The following is a 16,110-nucleotide window of genomic DNA, read 5'->3' as shown; positions in this document are numbered from 1 at the left end:
GCCGCGGGCTCGGCGCGCCCCGCCCGGCCCGGCCCCCCCCCCAACCCCCTCCCCGGGCCCCCCGGTGCCCACAGCGCCCCCCAGCGGCGGGGAGGTCCCGGCGGGGTCCGTCCCGGTTTAGGTTCCCCCCCCCCCCCTCCTCCCCGCAGCCCGGTACCGGGCGTTCCGGCCGCCATGGCCGCGGCGGGCGGCGGCGGCGGGGCCGGGCCGGGCAGGGCCCTGCAGGCCGCCATGAGGGCGGCGAGCGGGGCTCTGGAGATGGACAGCGGGGGGAGGCCGGCGGTGAGCAGCGGGCACCGCAACGGGGGGGGGGCTGGGGAGGGGGCTGGGGGGGATCCGGACCCCCATTTGTGTGTGTGTGTGTCCCCAAAAATGGGCTTTTTAGCATCAAAATCCCACCCCCCTTCCATGTGTGTGACCCCCACTCCCCAAAAAGGGCTTTTTAGCATCAAAATTCACCCCCTCTCCATGTGTGTGACCCCCCCTCCACAAAAAAGGGCTTTTTAGCATCAAAATCCCACCCCCCCCCGTTGTTTTTTGTGGCAGGAGGCGTACGTGGAGTACCTGAAGAGCATCGCCCTCATCTCACAGGCCCTGCAGGACGAGGCGCTGACAGGTAGCCCACCCCCAGCCCCTGCTGGGCCCCCCCCTCCCCATAAAGGGGATGCTGAGGGGGGGGGGGGGGGGTGGCCCTACAACCACCCCCACTGTGCGCAGCTGGGGGCGAGGGGCTCGGCCCCGACACGCCGAAGATGCTGAAGCTGGCGGAGCAGTGCCTGGAGAGGGTCAAGTCCCTGGCGGCCGCGCTGGGTGAGCCTTGGTGGTCCTGGGGGGGGGCAGCGGGGCGGTGGCGGGGGTGGCTGAGCCCCTCCTGCCCTCCCCAGGCAAAACCAAGGCGAAAGCGGCCCCGCAGGAGCGCGGCGGGGGGCCCGCTCCCGTCTCCAGGCACCGCAGGGTCTTCTCGGATGAAGGGGGCAAGCTCTCGCCCTTCCTGCCGCCGGAGATCTTCCAGAAGCTGCAGATCGCCGAGGCGCAGGCAGCCCGCAAGTGCGTGGGGATGGGGACGTGGTGGGCTGGCAGCAGGGGCTGCGGGGTCAGCGTTCGCCCAGCCCCGCTGCTGGGGCCCATATGGGGCAGCCCCGAGCCGGCCGCGGTGCCCGGCTTGTGTGCGGGGTCACCCCGACGCCCCTACAGCCCTGGATCCCCGCAGGGAGCTGACGCCGCTGGAGGAGGCGTCGCTGCAGAACCAGAAGCTGAAGGCTGCCTACGAGGCGCGGGTGGCGCGGCTCAACCCCAGCCAGGCCGTGCAGAAAACCTCGCTGGTAAGGGGGGAGCTCGGGGTGGGGGCTGCTGGGGGTGGTGGGACTCTCACCCGGGGCTTTTGTGGGGTGTCACCGACGCAGCGTCGCTTTGCAGACGCTGTCCCTGCAGCGGCAGATGATGGAGAACCTGGTGATTGCCAAGGCACGGGAGGAGACCGTATCCTTGCTGCTGGGAGAGAGCTCAGAGCAGGGGCCGGGGCTGTGACAGGCTTTGGGGGCTGAGTTTTGCCCCGTTCCTGGCTGTTTTGGGGGGCTGAGGCTGGAGAGGTGCAGCCTGTGCCCATCCAAGCTGCCTCCGTGGCACCGCTCAGCCAACACGGGGGTCTCAGGGGGCTCCCCCTGTGCCACCCCATGCACCCAGCCCGTGCTTGTGGCTGCTGCTTCCTCAGTTCTGGAGCCTTAACTCTGCCCTGGCCCAGCTGCAGCGGAAAATGGAGGAGCGGCGCCTGCGGCTGCAGGAGGCGGCCAACAGGTGAGGGCACCGGGTGTCACGGAAGGGGCTGCGAGGGTGCGGGGGCCTCGCTGCATGGCCCCTCACCCGGGACCACGGCACCCCCAGGAGGTTCTCCAGCAGCGTGGCCCTCACCCCCGAGGAGCAGGAGCAGAGAGCGCTCTACGCTGCCATCCTCGAGTACGAGCAGGACCACGTGAGTATGCGCCGGAGGCTGCTGCCAAAGGTGCTGTGGGGGCAGGAGGACGTGCTATGGGGCAGGAGGACGTGCTGTGGGGCAGGAGGACGTGCTATGGGGCAGGGTGAGGCGCTGTCCCTGCTGATGGACCACGGATTCTCCCTCAGGACTGGCCGCGGCAGTGGAAGGCCAGGCTGAAGAGGAGCCCGGCAGACCTGTCCCTGGTGACGGGGCTCTTCTCCTGTCTCCTCAGGTACTGCGGGGCTGGCAGGGGGCTCTGCTCGGACCCTGGGGGGCGCAGCCGCCTGCCGGTGCCCCCCCCTCACCCCATCCCTCTGCTTCCAGCTTCCCCGAGCACCCCATTGCCCAGCTCCTGCGCAAGCTGCAGTGCGCGGTGTACACCCGGCTGTACCCGGCTGTCAGCCAGAGCAGCCCCGAGGCCGCCCCCGCGGCCCCCTCCGGCCTCGCTTTCCTCTCTCTGGATGCGGGGGGGCTGCTGCCTGCAGAGCCGGGGGGCCGGCGGCTCCGAGCCTCGCGCAGCCTGCACTGCATGTTCTCGGTGCCCGAGCACGGCCCGGCCGAGCTGCGGCACAGCCTCTCCAGCGCGCCCCTCGCCGACGGCAGCCCCGACGCCCCCGGGACGGAGGGGGACCCCCAAGCCCCCCGGGAGAGCTCCTTCGAGGACCTGGAGCGGTTCCTGGCCTCACCCGAGGACTGGCCCTTGGGGGAGCCCCCGGCCGGCCCCGGGCAGGCGGCGTCATCGCTGCAGGAGCAGCTGAAGGGTGTGGTGAGGGACATCCACAACGCCATCGGTGAGGGGGGGACAGGGGCACGTGGAATGGGGACGGGGTCTCGCTGTGCCCAGCCGAGCGAGCTGCGTAACTCCCTCCTTCCCAGACAGGCTGCTGTCCCTGACCCTGCTGGCCTTCGAGGGGCTGAACACCGCCGCCGGCAAGGACCAGTGCCTGGCCTGCATCGAGGAAGCCTTCTTCCCCCCGCTCTGGGCCCCGCTGCTGGCCCTCTACAGGTACCGCAGCCTCGAGGCTCGGTTGGGGGGCTCCCATCCCGGCCCCTCAGCCCCAGCAGCCCCCCGTTGTCCGCCCGCAGGAGCGTGCACCGGCCCCGCGAGGCGGCCCTGGCCCGCAGCATGGAGCGGCACCGCAACGCCAGCCCCGCCGAGCTGGGGCTGCCCTCCCGGCTCTTCCCCGCCGCACCCGGCTCGTCCCCCGCCTACGGCGCCGCCGTGGAGGACCTGCGCCTCATCCCGCTGGAGACGTGTCCCCGCAGGAAGCTGGACTGCATCGGTGCGGGGCCACGCCGGGGGCGTGCTGGGGGTGGGGGTGCACGGGGGGGGCAGCGGGGACGCCCCTCAGCACCCTGCTGTGTGCCGCAGTGCGAGCCCTGCGCAGCATCTGCGAGTGCGCCGAGGAGTACTGCAGCGCCCGCGACAGCCGCGCCCCCGCCTCCGGCACCATGTGAGTACGGCGCTGCCAGGGGGGCGCCCGGCCCGGGGGGCAGCGGGGTCGGTGCTCCCCAGTGCTGCTGCTGATTGCTGCTGCGGGTGCTGGTGGCCATGGGTGCTGGTGTCTTTGTGTGCCAGTGGCTATGGGTGCTGGTGGCCATGGGTGCCAGTGGCCAGTGGTGCCAGTGACCATGGGTATGGTGTCCTTGGGTGTCATTGGCCATGGGTACCAGTGGCTATGGGTGCTGATGACCCCAAGTGCTGGTGTCCTTGGGTACTGGTGGCCATGGGTACTGGTGGCCACTGGTGCCAGCGCCCATGGGTGCCAGCGTCCTTGAGTACCAGTGGCCACGGGTGCCGGTGACCCTGGGTGCCGGTGTCCATGGGTGCCAGTGGCCACGAGTGCTGGTGTCCATGGGTGCTGGTGTCCTTGGGATGCAAAATCCACGGCTGCCAGTGTCCATGGGTGCGGGTCTCCTTGGGTGCTGCTGTCCTTGGGTGCCAGTGGCCATAGTTGCCAGTGGCTACGGGCACCAGTGCCCCCGGGTGCCGGTGCCAGCAGCCCCCCTGAGGTGTCGTGTCACCGGCAGCGGTGCGGACGACCTGCTGCCCCTCGTGTCCTTCGCGGCGCTGCGCAGCGGGCTGCCCCAGCTGCTCCCCGAGTGCGCGGCGCTGGAGGAGTTCATCCACGAGGGGTAGGGGGCTCTGGGGGGGGGGTTTTGGGGGGTCCCGGGGGGGGCTGTGACCCCCGGTGGTGACGCCGCGTGCCGCAGGTGCCTGCTGGGCGAGGAGGGGTACTGCCTGACCTCCCTGCGGAGCGCCCTGGCCTATCTGGAGACCCTGCCCTGAGCCGCCCCCGGGACCCCCAGGGACCCCCCGGGACCCCCCCCGGCAAGTGGCGGGGCTCGGCCCGCGGGGGGGCGCTGCGGGGAGGGACACGCCCCCCCCTGGCGTGACGTCACGGTGGGCGTGGCGCGGGAAAGCGGAAGGGGCGCGGGGCTGGGCAGGCAGGTGGGAGCGGGACCGGACCGGGACCGGGACCGGGACCGGGACCGGGGCCGGGGCGGGGGGAGGGAACCGAGGCCGGTTCGGGGCCGCCGGGCGGGGACCGGGGAGTGCGGGGGGGGAACGGCGGGGACCGGGGCCGGTGCTGGGGCGGGGAACCGGGGGGGCACCGGGAGGAACCGGGGCCGGTAGGGGGCCACCGGGAGGGATCCGGGGTGGTGCTGCAGCGGGGAACCGGGGGCACCGGGACTGGTAGAAGGCCACGGGGCAGGGAACGGGGCCGGGGGCGGTGCTGGGGCGGGGCAGCGGGGGGCAGCGGGGCCGGTAGGGGGCCACGGGGAGGGACCGGGAGCACCGGGGGCGCTGACCCGGGGGTTCCCGCAGGATGTGCGCGGGCCCGGCGGTGCGGCAGGAGTACCGGCGGAGCCTGGAGCGAGGCCGTGCGGGCGCCTGCCCCGACCCCTCGTTCACCGAGAGGCTGCGGCAGCGGCTGCGTGCAGAGCCGGGGCTGCTGCGGGCCCTGCAGGACGACGCCGGAGCCCTCCTGGCCCGGGGGCTGCGGGGCCACCGCGAGCTGGAGCCGGCGCTGCGGGGCCTGGCGGCCGCCTTCGAGGCACTGGAGCGGGCGGCCCTCAACCTCTACCTCTTCCCCTGGCGCAAGGAGTTCGGCACCGTGCAGGTAAGCAGGGGGGCTGGGGGGCCCGGGGAGGGGAGCTGAGACCCCCGGTGTCACCCCGCTGTCCTTGCAGACCTTCTCGGGGGCCTACGTGCACTCGCTGCGGGCGGCGCTGCCCGAAGCTGATCTCCTGCGGAGTTTCGGGCGCCTGGGCTACGCGCGGCGGGACGAGCACCGCCTGGCCGTGTGCCGCCGGCCCCCGGGCGCCGAGCTGGCTGCCGCCGCCTGCGGCTTCTTCGCCTGCCGGCTGGAGTGCAAGATCCTGGCCGAGGTGCTGCAGCGGCTGCGGCCCCGCCGGGTGCGTGCCGAGGAGCTGCTGGAGGCCCGCAGCCTCGCCCGCGACGCGGAGGCCTGCGTGGAGATGCTGCGGGAGCTCGCACCAGGAGGCGGCGAGGCGGTGGCCGCCTGCGATGATGACGACATGGATCTGTACCGGGAGATGCCGGAGAACCCTGGGGATGGCGGGGAGCAGGAGCTCAGCCCCCCAGCGCCAAGCTCCAGGCTGTGGCGGGACCCCGCGGGGCTGCAGGAGGCCCAGGACATGCTCGGGAGGAGCTGGGACCTCTGTGAACACAGCGAGCTCGGGCGGGAGCTGCTCCACACCATCCCCAAGCCGGACGCTTCCTCCTCCTCCTCCTCCTCCTCCTCTTGCTTTTTCCTGGAGCAGGAGCTCAGGGGGACCGGCGGCAGCCCCCAGATACTCCCCCCAACCTGGCTGCCCCCTGGGGAGCCCCCACCCGGCAGCCAGGCCGAGGCCGTGCCCCTGGGCGCCCCGCAGGAAGCGCCCGAGCTGCCCTGCTACCAGCTGCACTCGTGCCTGCGGCAGGGCGCGCTGCCCTCCTACTGCTGCACCACCTGCCAGCAGCTGCACGCCGGCTCCTGCGCCGCCGGGCGGGCCTGCCGCAGCCAGCACCGCGGCCAGGAGCTGCGCGGCGAGAGGCAGCAGCGCCTCTGGCTGCAGCGGACAGAGGTGGACATGCTGCTGGCCGACAGCTCCAGCGCCCGGCCCTAGCAGGGCAATGCCAGGGGTGCTGCTGGTTGCCGAGCTCCTGGACGTAGCGGGGCGGTACGAGGAGGGCTGGCGGGACGGGCCCCTGCTCCAGCTGCTGCTGTAAATGGCTCCGTGCGTCCCAGTAAAACGTGGCTGCCTCGCGGCGCGCTGGTCTTGTCTGCCAGGGAGGGAGCAGGGAGGAGGAAGGGCTGAAGAGCCCCCCCCAACCCCTCATGGGAGGGACGGGGCTCACAGCGCTGTCCCTAGGGTGGTTTCGTCCCTGGGGGGCTTCACTGGGGGTCAGCTCGGTGCTGGTGGCACCCCCCAGGAGCAGCTCTCGGCTCACAGCTGGGCCAGGCCTCGCCTCAGACTGGGGGGAGGCTGAGGGCTGCATCCTGCCCGGGTTCTGCCCCAAGGACCCGGCTCACACCACGGCTGTGTTTGCAGCTGCTTTTATTGACAGCACAGTCAGGGTCACACCGCACAGCCCAGGGCTGGCCCCGCCAGCCCCTCAGGTGTCTCTGCCCCAAACCCCGCTCTCCCCATCCTCCCCTCCACAGGCCGTGCCCCCATCCCACCCCCAGGGAGGAGGCGGTGCAGGGCTGAAACCCACCTGGGGGCTGTGCTCCCAGCCCCAGGCAGGGCAGGAGGGGGATCAGTGCTGTGACGGGGTCACAGCTCGGGCTCTGGCAGCCCACGGGTGTTTTGGGGTGAGCCGGGCACCCCTCAGGGCTGACGGGGCCACGTGCCCGGCCAGCAGCGGGGCAGGAGCCAGCGCCCAGCCCCACGGCCGCCCCCGCGGCGAGCTCCCGTTACCTCCCGCTGCGGGATGGGGCTCAGGGCTTGCCCCGTTTCGCCTGCGTCTCCGTCCCCGTGCTGGTGGAGGCTGCCCGCTTGTTGCGGTGGTGCGGGAAGGTGGGCATGAGCTCAGGCTCGCAGGCTGGGGGGCAGAGAGGCGGCTCAGCGGGGCCCCAGCTCCGCAGCCCTGGTTGGTGGGGGATTTACTTACGGAGGGGCTTCTCCTTGAAGTAGGAGCTCTCCAGGCAGTCTTTCGCTGTCGCCCTGTGGGGACAAGGGCACGTGGCAAGCTCTGCTTGCAGCCCAAACATGCTGCTGCCTCCCATCACCCCCGCAGGTGGCCTGCTCTCCCGGTCCCCAGCCTGCCCACGCTCCTCCCTGGGCTCATTTCCACCCCAGCACCCACCCACGGGGCTGAGCTGCCCCCAGCCCGAGGGACAGTCCCTACATCACGAGGGACAGTCCCCTCCAGGCGGGCACGGTGACACCAGCAGCCCCAAGCCCTGCCCACGCAGCTGGCTCTTACCGCTTCTTGGGATCGTACATGAAGAGGAAGTTGAGCAGACGCAGCCCGGCCTCCGACAGCCAGGGGAACTTGTGCTTGAGGTTGTTGTAAGGCTGCTTCCGCAGGGTGTACTGACTCACCAGGGGCAGCTTGGAGAAACCCTGAGGGCAGGGGCGCAGAGAAATCAGGCACAGGCAGGCAGGGAGGGAGGGCAGCGCTCACAGAACAGCTCTCACCGGCCAGATGTTCTCGTTGGGCGTCCCCAGGAGCTGCACGATGAGGTCGATCTGGTGGATCTCCGAGGTGCCCGGCAGCAGTGGCTTGTGAGCCAGCAGTTCGGCGAGGATGCAGCCCACGGCCCTGCGGCGCAGAGGATGTGCAAGGAACAGTCAGTGGTTGCAGGAGAACCCCCGCCATCCCCGCGTGTGTTTGCAGTCCTGGCTCCCGTGAACCCCCCAGGCACTGCCCAGCCAGCCTCGGCCCCTCCTGTCCTTTGTCCCCGCCCTTACCACATGTCAATGCTGGTGGTTTGTGTCGTTGTCCCCAGCAGCAGCTCAGGTGCTCGGTACCTGCGCAGGGAAGGGGCAGGTCTGCAGGAAGCCCCCGCTGCCCCCTGCGGGACTCGCCCCGTGCCACCCCGAGGCAGCACAGCTCAGGGCCCTGCACCCAGCACTCACCACAGCGTGACGACTTTGGGGGTCATGGGCTTCGGTGGCATCCCGTAGGTACGTGCCAGACCAAAATCCGCTGCGAGAGAGGAACCCCGAGGTGAGGGGAGAGGTGAGATCCGTGCTCTGGCTGCTCGTGGAGCAGAGGGAGAGCTGCAGGCACACCTGCAGCAGGAACTGCAGGGGCTCACCTATCTTCACGCAGCCTTTGTCAGTCATCAGCAGGTTGGACACCTTCAGATCCCTGCCAGGAACACCGAGGGGCCAGTCAGCGCTGCCCTGCAGCCGTGGTGCCTCCCACACCCGCCCCTCCCCAGAAGACACCGAGCCCCTGAGCTGGCTGCTCACTGAGAGAAGTGCATCTCAGCATCCCTCCTACACTACCCAGTGTTTGCACCATGCCCCACCCAGAGCTTCTCCACACAGCGCTCCCTGCTCCCGTGGCAGGAGCACAGGAGCTGAGGAATCACCCCACAGCTCGAGGGCCCTGCAGGCTGCCTCCCAGCAGCCCCTCCTCCCCACCACGCCTGTCCCCCCGCTCCCACCTGTGGATGATGTACTTGTCGTGAAGGTACTGCAGGCCCTTGAGCACTTGCAAGATGATGCACTTCACCTGGGGACAGAGGGCAGCGGCGTCACCCGCTGCGTGCCCAGGAGGGGTTGCAAGGCACAGGGAACCCACGCTGGTGGCCAAGGTGTTTTGGCTGGAGCTGCAGCCCCCTCTCACGGGTGCCATTCCTAAAAGCCCGTCCCAACCTTTACCTGAGCCTCGGAAAAAGGCGTCTGCATGTTCTCCAGAAGGCTGGCGAGGTCCTGCTCACAGTAGCCCATTACCAGAAAAATACTGCAGGAGATGGGACAGAGGCAGGTAAGGCACGGTCTGTGCTGGAGCACCAGGAAGGCGTTGCCTCTGAAGAGCCGAGAGGGCAGGAGACGACAGGAGGACGGAGGGGGCACTCTCACCTCTCCAGGTGGTTCCCCACGACCACCTCCTTCAGCTCCACGATGTTGGGGTGGTGGAGCTCCAGCAGCAGGGTGATCTCCCGCAGGCTGCTGACGGGCATTCCTGGGGACAGCGAGAGCCGCGCTGCACGAGTGCCTCAAGCAGGGGCCAGGGGCACTGCTGTCTGCTTGAGGAGCCACCCTTGCCGTGGCGTCCCTGGTCCTTTATTACCTTCTTTCTCATTGTCCATCCGCACCTTCTTCAGTGCCACGGTCTCATCCGTTACGGTGTCCCGGGCACGGTCTGGAAGAGCAGCCAGGCGCTCAGCACCAGGAGGCAAACGCCGGCTTTATTCCCGATCACTGGGGAGGCGCTGGCACTGCTGAGCCCCCTCTCAGCCTCAGGCCCGCTGCCCCACAGCCCAGCACGCTCCGCTCCCTGGGTGAGCACCCATCCTTCCGCCCAGGCACCGTCCCCCTCCCATGCCGGGAGGGCAGCCAGCCCCGCACTCACACACTATGCCGTAGGTGCCCTCCCCGATGCGATTCAGCTTCTCGAACTCCTTCACGCTCCGGCACCTCCCCAGCTGCAACCAAACCGGGGGTCATGGCCAGGAGCTGCCTCCGGGGGGGGCCTCCCACGAGCGGAGGGAGGCACAGCCTGACGGCGGAGCTGCCCCAGGCCCTTCTGCTGCAGGGACGGCCCCGGCCTGGGCCTGGGCCCGGTGCCCCCTCCTCAAGGCCCGGTGCCCCCCCCTCAGGGCCCGGGACCCCTCCTCAAGGCCCAGGCCCCCTGATCAAGGCCCGGGGCCTCCCCTCACGACCCGGCACCCCCCGAATCCCCACCCCACGACCTTACACCCCCGTCCCTCACCCTCTCGGACGCCGGCACCTCGAAGAAGCCATCCGCCCACAGCCGGGGGAAGCGCAGCGGCTCCAGCTCCCCCTCAGCACTCCCGCCCTCCGCCATGGCCGCCTCACGCATGCGCCCTCCCGCCCGGCGCCGCTTCACGCATGCGCAGTGCCGCCCGGCGCCGCCTCACGCATGCGCAGTGCCTCCCTCCCCGCGCGGGGGCCCTAGCAACGGTTGCTATGCGCGGCGCGGCCCGGCCCGGTGAAGGCCCCGGGCCCTGTCCCCCCCCCCTCTCAAGGCCCCGCCGTGCCCGGGCCCGGCCCGCAGCGCTCGCAGCCGGCGCGGTGTGAGCCCAGCACTGGCGTTTACTGACAGCCGGCATCGTGGGGAGCCCCCGCACACGGCTCCCGGGGAGCCCCGGGGCCGCGCTGCCGGTGGCGGCCGCCCGCCCTCGCCGCGTGCTCCGTCACCACCATCAGGATGGTGTCCTCCGAGGGCGACGAGACGATGATCCTGGGGGCACGGCCGGGGCTCTTCTTGTCGGCTGCGCCTCCTGAAACAACCGGGGGGGGGCACCGGCTCGGTGGGAGCACCGGGACCACCCCGCTCTGCGTGGGGCCCGCACCCACCGGGGGGCTGCTGCCCGCCCCCCGCCCCCGCTGCCCCGTTCCCAGGTCGCGGGAGCTGCTTCCCACCCGCCTCCCGACACCGGGCACCTGTGCTAATTACGCAGCATGTATATTAATTATATTTTAATCATTAAAACCCGCCTGGCTGCGAGCACGGCACAACGGGAGGCGCCCGATTTGTCTCTGCTTTCCTCTGTGGGGCAGAAAAAAGGCTGGAGGCCTCACGTTATGGGGCTGAGCACCGGTACGGTAACGGTAACGGTACCGGCAGCCACTTGGGGGCCTGAGCTCCTTGATCTTTACCCACGAGATGGGGCTGGGAATAAAATTTTCCCTCTTGGGGTCAACCGGGGTGGAGATGGTGACGGGCGGCAGCTCCCTGTGCACCGGGGGGTGTCCCTGTCCCGGTCCCTGTCCCCGTCCCTGTCCCCGTTCCCGTCTAGGGCACACGGTCCCGCCGAGCCCCCGTTACCCATCCTACGCAGGACCCTGCAGAGCGCCTGCCCCATGGCTGCCGCCGGGGTCGGGGGCCCTTTATGACGGCCGGGACACCGGGCACCGGGTTCGCCTCGCCCCGGTCCCGACCCCGGGGCTCCACCCGGTCCATCCCTGCCCGGCTGCCCCCAACCCCGGGGTCCCGTTCTGCCCCCCCCCCCCCCCCTCCCTCCAGCCCCGGTGCCCCGCCCCACCGGGGGCCGCCCCCACCGGGCGGCGGCGCGCGCGCACCCCGGAAGCGGCGGCGGCGGCACCCGGAAGCGGCGGCGGCACCCGGAAGCGGCGGCGGGGCAGGATGGACGGTAAGGAGCGGGGGGGAGGCCCCGGGGGCGGGGGGGGGGATTCCCGGGGGGGGGGGTCCCGGTGCTGAGGCCGCTCTCTCCCCGCAGACACGCTGTTCCAGCTGAAGGTGAGCGCGGCGCTGACCCCGACCCCACACCGGCAGCCCCGGGACGTGCCCGCCGCATAGGGGCCGGTAACGGCGGCCGTGCTGCGGGGGGGGGGGCAGTGAGGAGCGTTATGGGGTTCCTTGGGGGCGGGGGGGGCACAGGGACCCTTTTACCCTCCCCTTTTACCCTCCCCTTTTACCCTCCCCTTTTACCCTCCCCTTTTACCCTCCCCTTTTACCCTCCCCTTTTACCCTTCCCCTCTTTTAATCCTTGTATTTACCCCTTTTTCTTTACTCCCTCTGTTTTTAACCCCCCCCTTTGAACCCCTCCCTTTTTAACCCCTCCCTTTGTGCCCCCCCTTTTAACCTCCCCTTTGTGCCCCCTTTTTTTAAGCCCTCTCTTTTAACCCTTCCTTTTTACCCCCCTTTTTTAGCCCCCTCATTATACCCCACCTTTTTTTTACCCCTCCTTTTTGCCCCCCCCTTTCAAGCCCCCCTTTATACCCCCCTTTTTTTACCCCCTCTCCCTTTTAACCCCCCCCCCCAAATGTCCCTGTGGGTCCTGTTCTAACCCTGGCTCTGCTCGGCACCCCGGGGTGCTGCCCCCCACGAGCAGCCCTCCCCGGGGAGGTGGTGGCACTCCCCATGCCCCCAGGTTGCTGCCGCCGCCTTCCCCACGGTGTCCCGGCTCTAACCCCTGCCTCCTTTCCAGTTCACGGCCAAGCAGCTGGAGAAGCTCGCTAAAAAGGCTGAGAAGGACTCCAAGGCGGAGCAGGCGAAGGTCAAAAAGGTGGGTGGCAGCTCCTCACGGGGCCACAGGGGCTGGGGACCCTGCATTGAGGGAGGGGGCAGAGGGGCAGTGCCCCTCTCCAGGCTTTGTGTGCACCAGCAGTCACAGAAAGTTGGCCTCAGAATGCTTTAGGAATGTTTTTTTTTCACTGGGAGCGTGCTGGGGCACAGGCTCCCCAGGGAAGCAGTCCCAGCCCTGAGCTGATGGAGGTTGAGAAATGTGTGGGCGTCGCTCAGGCATCGGCTCTGACCGCTGGGGGGCTGCGAGTTGGACTCGAGGACCCTGGTGGGGAGCACAGGGGGTTCTGTGCTCGTAAGTCCCACGCTGAGATCCTGGCTCTGCAGGTGCCTCCCTGTGACGCCGAGGAGGATTTCAGATTTCATTCCATCCCGAGGGCGTGCTCCCTGTCGGCACGGGGTCACAGCAAAGCTGCTTCCTGCTGGAGGCCTGTCAGGCAGGGATGGATCGCGCGGGTTTGTGAGCACAGAGTGGGTTTTTGGTGCCAGCGGCTGTCCTCTGCTCTTCCAGGCCCTTCAGCAGAAGAACGTGGAGTGTGCTCGTGTCTACGCGGAGAATGCCATTCGCAAGAAGAACGAGGGGCTCAACTGGCTCCGCATGGCTTCCCGTGTGGATGCCGTGGCCTCCAAGGTGCAGACAGCAGTGACGATGAAAGGGGTAAGGGTCTCTCCTCCAGCGGGGGGCTTTGAGGGCAGTCTGCGCCCTGTAGAACCTGCCTTGATCACCTCAGGCTCCCCTGTGCCCAACAAGGATCCCGTGAAGCTGCGTGTTGAGCCCAGGCCCTGCTGGTCTGGGGTCTGGTGCAGCTTCTGAAGTGTCAAAGAAGGCACTGCAGCAGAGGGGCTGCTCCTTGGGGCTTGTGCCTGCTCCCCTGCCCCTGCTACCCCCTGCGTGTGTGTCTGCAGGGGGGTGGGCTGGGATCTGCCCTCCCCAGGGGTGCAGGGCTGCTGTGCCCCCCCCCAGCTGCACTGTGCCCAGGGCTCTGTGCCAGGGATTTGCTCTCAGCAGTGATGACTTTGCTTTCAGGTAGTACCCATGAAGCAATCTCCTCCTCTTGCAGGTGACAAAAAACATGGCCCAGGTGACAAAGGCTCTGGACAAGGCTCTGAGCTCCATGGACCTGCAGAAGGTGTCTGCCGTGATGGATAAATTCGAGCAGCAGGTCCAGAATTTGGATGTTCATACGTCGGTAAGTGGAGGAGGCCTCGAGGGGCCTGGGAGCTCTTCTGTGTGTCTGGTGTGAGAGGAGAGAGGCTGGGCAGGCCCCGGCTCTGCTGCCCAGCAGGGAAGGCTTTGCTGTAGCCTTGTTGTCAGGCTTGAGGCCGTGGGGACCATTCTGGGGCAGGGGCAGTGGTGATGTGGGGTCTGTGGGGTGATTTTTGAGGGAAAGAAGTCGTGCTGGGCCGAGCAGCTCTGCCTGACGGGCTGTCTCTGTTTCAGGTCATGGAGGACTCCATGAGCTCCGCCACCACCCTGACCACGCCGCAGGAGCAGGTGGACAGCCTGATCGTGCAGATCGCCGAGGAGAACGGCCTGGAGATCATGGACCAGCTCAGCCAGCTCCCCGAGGGGGCTTCGGCGGTGGGCGAGAGCTCGGTGCGCTCCCAGGAGGATCAGCTGTCACGGAGGTTGGTTCTCTGCAGCCTGAATTCTTCACGGGGATCTCCGTCAGCACGAAAGGTGTTAATTAGCACGTCGTGCTTGGTGCTGAGCTCCTCTGTGATGCTCAGGCGAGCCGGAGCCCCGCGGTGTGAGCCCTCGCTGCACCCATCCAGCCCCAGGAAGGGCGCAGGCAGGCGAGGTGGCCTCTCAGGGCCGGGGGTGGCCACTGGCACGTGGCAGCAAGCTGTCCTTGATCTGGCACCACGCCGTCTGCCCTGCTCCGTGCTCGCCCTCACGCAGCTGCTGCTGTGCTGGGAAGGCTTGGCGCTGACCCACAGCCAGCTCCGGGAACAGGCTGTCTCCCTGGAACTGCCCCAGGAGGAGCCGATCAGCTTCCTCTCCCCGCTCCCTCCCCGCGCAGCCGCTGCTCTGGGGTCCCCGTGTGCGATGGCACCGGCCCCGTGCAGCCCTCTGGGGGGGGCACCAGGCATCTGTAGCCACAAGGTACCCACGGGAGGAGCTGGGAGCCCCATTTCTGCAGCAAAATAGCTGCGCTGACAACAGATGCTCCGCATTTCCTGCAGGCTGTGAGGGCTGCGTGCTCCGGGGCAGGATTTCTTGCCTCTCCGCCGCTGGAGGGAGGCAGAGGCGTGCCCTGGGCTTGATTCCTCGTAGGTTCTTCCTGTCCGGCAGCTGACCCTGGCTGTTCTCATGCCACTTCCCTCTTGTTTTCTCCCTTCCAGGTTGGCTGCCTTGCGGAATTAAGGCCTCCTGCCTCCCCCGCGGACTGCTGCCACACTGCTTGTATGGTGTGTGGGGACGGAGGGACCCAGGACTCCTTCCCCTCTGCCCGTTGCGTCCTTGCTCTGACCTGCTGGCCGGGCAGGGCCGGCCCCTCCTGCAGCAGCACGTCCCCAGCCCTGCCCGCCTCCCTGCAGACGTCTTTTGGGGTGCGACGGTGACCAGAGCAGGCAGAGATCCCGGCGGGGGGGGGGATGGAACAAGGGCAGCCCTTCTCCGGGCTCGACGGATGCTTCGCTGGTTCTGATTTTAGGGTGATTTTAAGGTGATTTTAGGGTGTTTTTCATTTGAGGGGCGCTGCTGGTTTCTCGCAGCGCCCCCTGAAGCGACGTGCCACTCCTGATTTAACACTAAACGAATCCTTCTGGGGGTGGGTTGCGGCGGCTCCCGGGGTGCTGGTTGCCTGCCTCCTCCGTGCGTAGCACTCCTGTTACCTGCTGCAGGGCCTCCCAGCTGTGGGCAGCACCCGGCAGGAGCCTGCAGCGAGCAGCTATGCCCTTGGCGTTGCGGCAGGAGGGCTGGGGGCTCGCTCCCCGCGGGGCTGTGGTGTTTTTGGGGGGCTTTGTGCCTTGCAGGAAGGCGGGGGTACACTGCCACACCTCTGGCCTAGCAGCGCCCTTCCCCAGCTGCCCGATTTGTAGCCATACCTGCTGGCCCTGCTTGCAGACCTCGCCTTGCCCACCCGCCTGGTCCTTGCAGGCTGATCCTCCCCGCGTCTCTACCACGAAGTGGCCTTTGAAACGCTCGTCCTGCCCCGTAAATCCCCCCCGTGCCCCCTCCCCGTGCTGCAGGCAGCGAGTTACCGGGGTCGTGACCGTCCCGGCCGGATGGGCGCACCGGGGCGGGTGCCAAACCCTCCTGGGCACTCACCCGCCTGTCCCCTGGGTCCCCCTGCTGCCCTCTGCTCTCCTCTGCCCCCACCTTGCCACATCCCCGTGCCCGGGGGGCTCGCAGGGGGCTGGGTGGGAGGCACGGTGCTCGGCTCGCAGGGAAATGGGGCTGCCCGGGGCTGAGGCTCCCGGCACCCCGTCTCCCTGAGGTACCGAGTGGGTGGGAAGCTTGCGGGAAGGAAATTCGGCTTCCTTTGGCTCTCAGGGGGCGGAATTTCAGCCCTTTTCCTGCAGGCCATGAGCGAGGACTCTACAGCCACCCAGCCCCACAGCGCTGGAGCTGCCCCGGGTGCCCGCGGCGCTGAGCTGTGCCGCACGCGGCTGCTGCTGCCACGGGGAGCTCCCCTCCTTCAGCTTTAGCGGGGATTTTCAGTCCCACACAGCAGCCCCACGGGGCCAGGCTGAGAGCAGGGGGCTATCGGGGGACAGGGGAAGCGTGGGGACGGGCGGCAGCCCCCGCACACCTCCGGTGCTGGCACCCGGCCCGGCTCAGGCCACGCACACAGGGCAGGACACGATCCAGGCCGGGGCCATCTCAGTGCTCGTGACAAAAACACTTTGTGCTGTTTGGGTTATTATTTTTTTTTTTTTTCTCTGAGTTCAGTGGCCTTGGCTGCATGTGTCTAGCTGAGAGAGCCTTCCGCCC

The 16,110-nt window shown here is 68.8% G+C and overlaps 3 protein-coding genes across 3 annotated transcripts; 2 read left to right on the top strand and 1 right to left on the bottom strand.

The window, feature by feature from the left end:
• Window positions 1-174: 174 nt before the first annotated feature.
• On the top strand, window positions 175-6,247 carry LOC309882538 (VPS9 domain-containing protein 1-like; the record flags this gene model as incomplete). Its single annotated transcript, XM_082769726.1, has 16 exons — window positions 175-282; window positions 547-616; window positions 718-810; window positions 885-1,047; window positions 1,211-1,322; window positions 1,417-1,479; window positions 1,742-1,794; window positions 1,882-1,969; window positions 2,119-2,204; window positions 2,297-2,763; window positions 2,849-2,978; window positions 3,059-3,255; window positions 3,345-3,426; window positions 4,004-4,108; window positions 4,803-5,097; window positions 5,168-6,247. 16 exons carry the CDS (start codon window positions 175-177, stop codon window positions 6,104-6,106), a joined length of 3,051 nt encoding a protein of 1,016 aa, XP_082625852.1. The 3' UTR covers window positions 6,107-6,247.
• A 306-nt stretch (window positions 6,248-6,553) lies between these two features.
• On the bottom strand, window positions 6,554-9,983 carry CDK10 (cyclin dependent kinase 10; the record flags this gene model as incomplete). The annotated part of the gene is made up of 13 exons (XM_082769702.1): window positions 6,554-7,025; window positions 7,095-7,147; window positions 7,410-7,549; window positions 7,625-7,748; window positions 7,898-7,957; window positions 8,066-8,135; window positions 8,248-8,300; window positions 8,602-8,669; window positions 8,819-8,900; window positions 9,020-9,122; window positions 9,231-9,302; window positions 9,513-9,585; window positions 9,873-9,983. 13 exons carry the CDS (start codon window positions 9,981-9,983, stop codon window positions 6,922-6,924), a joined length of 1,113 nt encoding a protein of 370 aa, XP_082625828.1. The 3' UTR covers window positions 6,554-6,921.
• Window positions 9,984-11,228: 1,245 nt separating this feature from the next.
• CHMP1A (charged multivesicular body protein 1A) lies at window positions 11,229-14,674 on the top strand. Its single transcript, XM_082770031.1, has 7 exons — window positions 11,229-11,277; window positions 11,365-11,384; window positions 12,076-12,153; window positions 12,682-12,828; window positions 13,232-13,360; window positions 13,612-13,799; window positions 14,517-14,674. The coding sequence occupies exons 1-7, from the start codon at window positions 11,271-11,273 to the stop codon at window positions 14,536-14,538; spliced, it is 591 nt and encodes a 196-aa protein (XP_082626157.1). The 5' UTR covers window positions 11,229-11,270; the 3' UTR covers window positions 14,539-14,674.
• Window positions 14,675-16,110: the final 1,436 nt, after the last annotated feature.

The sequence above is a fragment of the Aythya marila genome (genome assembly GCF_965140915.1).
Source record: "Aythya marila genome assembly, chromosome: 12".
Taxonomy (NCBI): domain Eukaryota; kingdom Metazoa; phylum Chordata; class Aves; order Anseriformes; family Anatidae; genus Aythya; species Aythya marila.
Note: the sequence above shows the minus strand (reverse complement) of the source record. Positions and strands in the feature narration are given on the sequence as shown.

Bases quoted from the DNA above. Each gene is read 5' to 3' on its own strand.
- CHMP1A (XM_082770031.1), top strand. The intron at 11,385-12,075 runs GTGAGCGCGGCG...CCTCCTTTCCAG, and splicing joins ACACGCTGTTCCAGCTGAAG to TTCACGGCCAAGCAGCTGGA. The intron at 13,800-14,516 runs GTTGGTTCTCTG...TCTCCCTTCCAG, and splicing joins GAGGATCAGCTGTCACGGAG to GTTGGCTGCCTTGCGGAATT.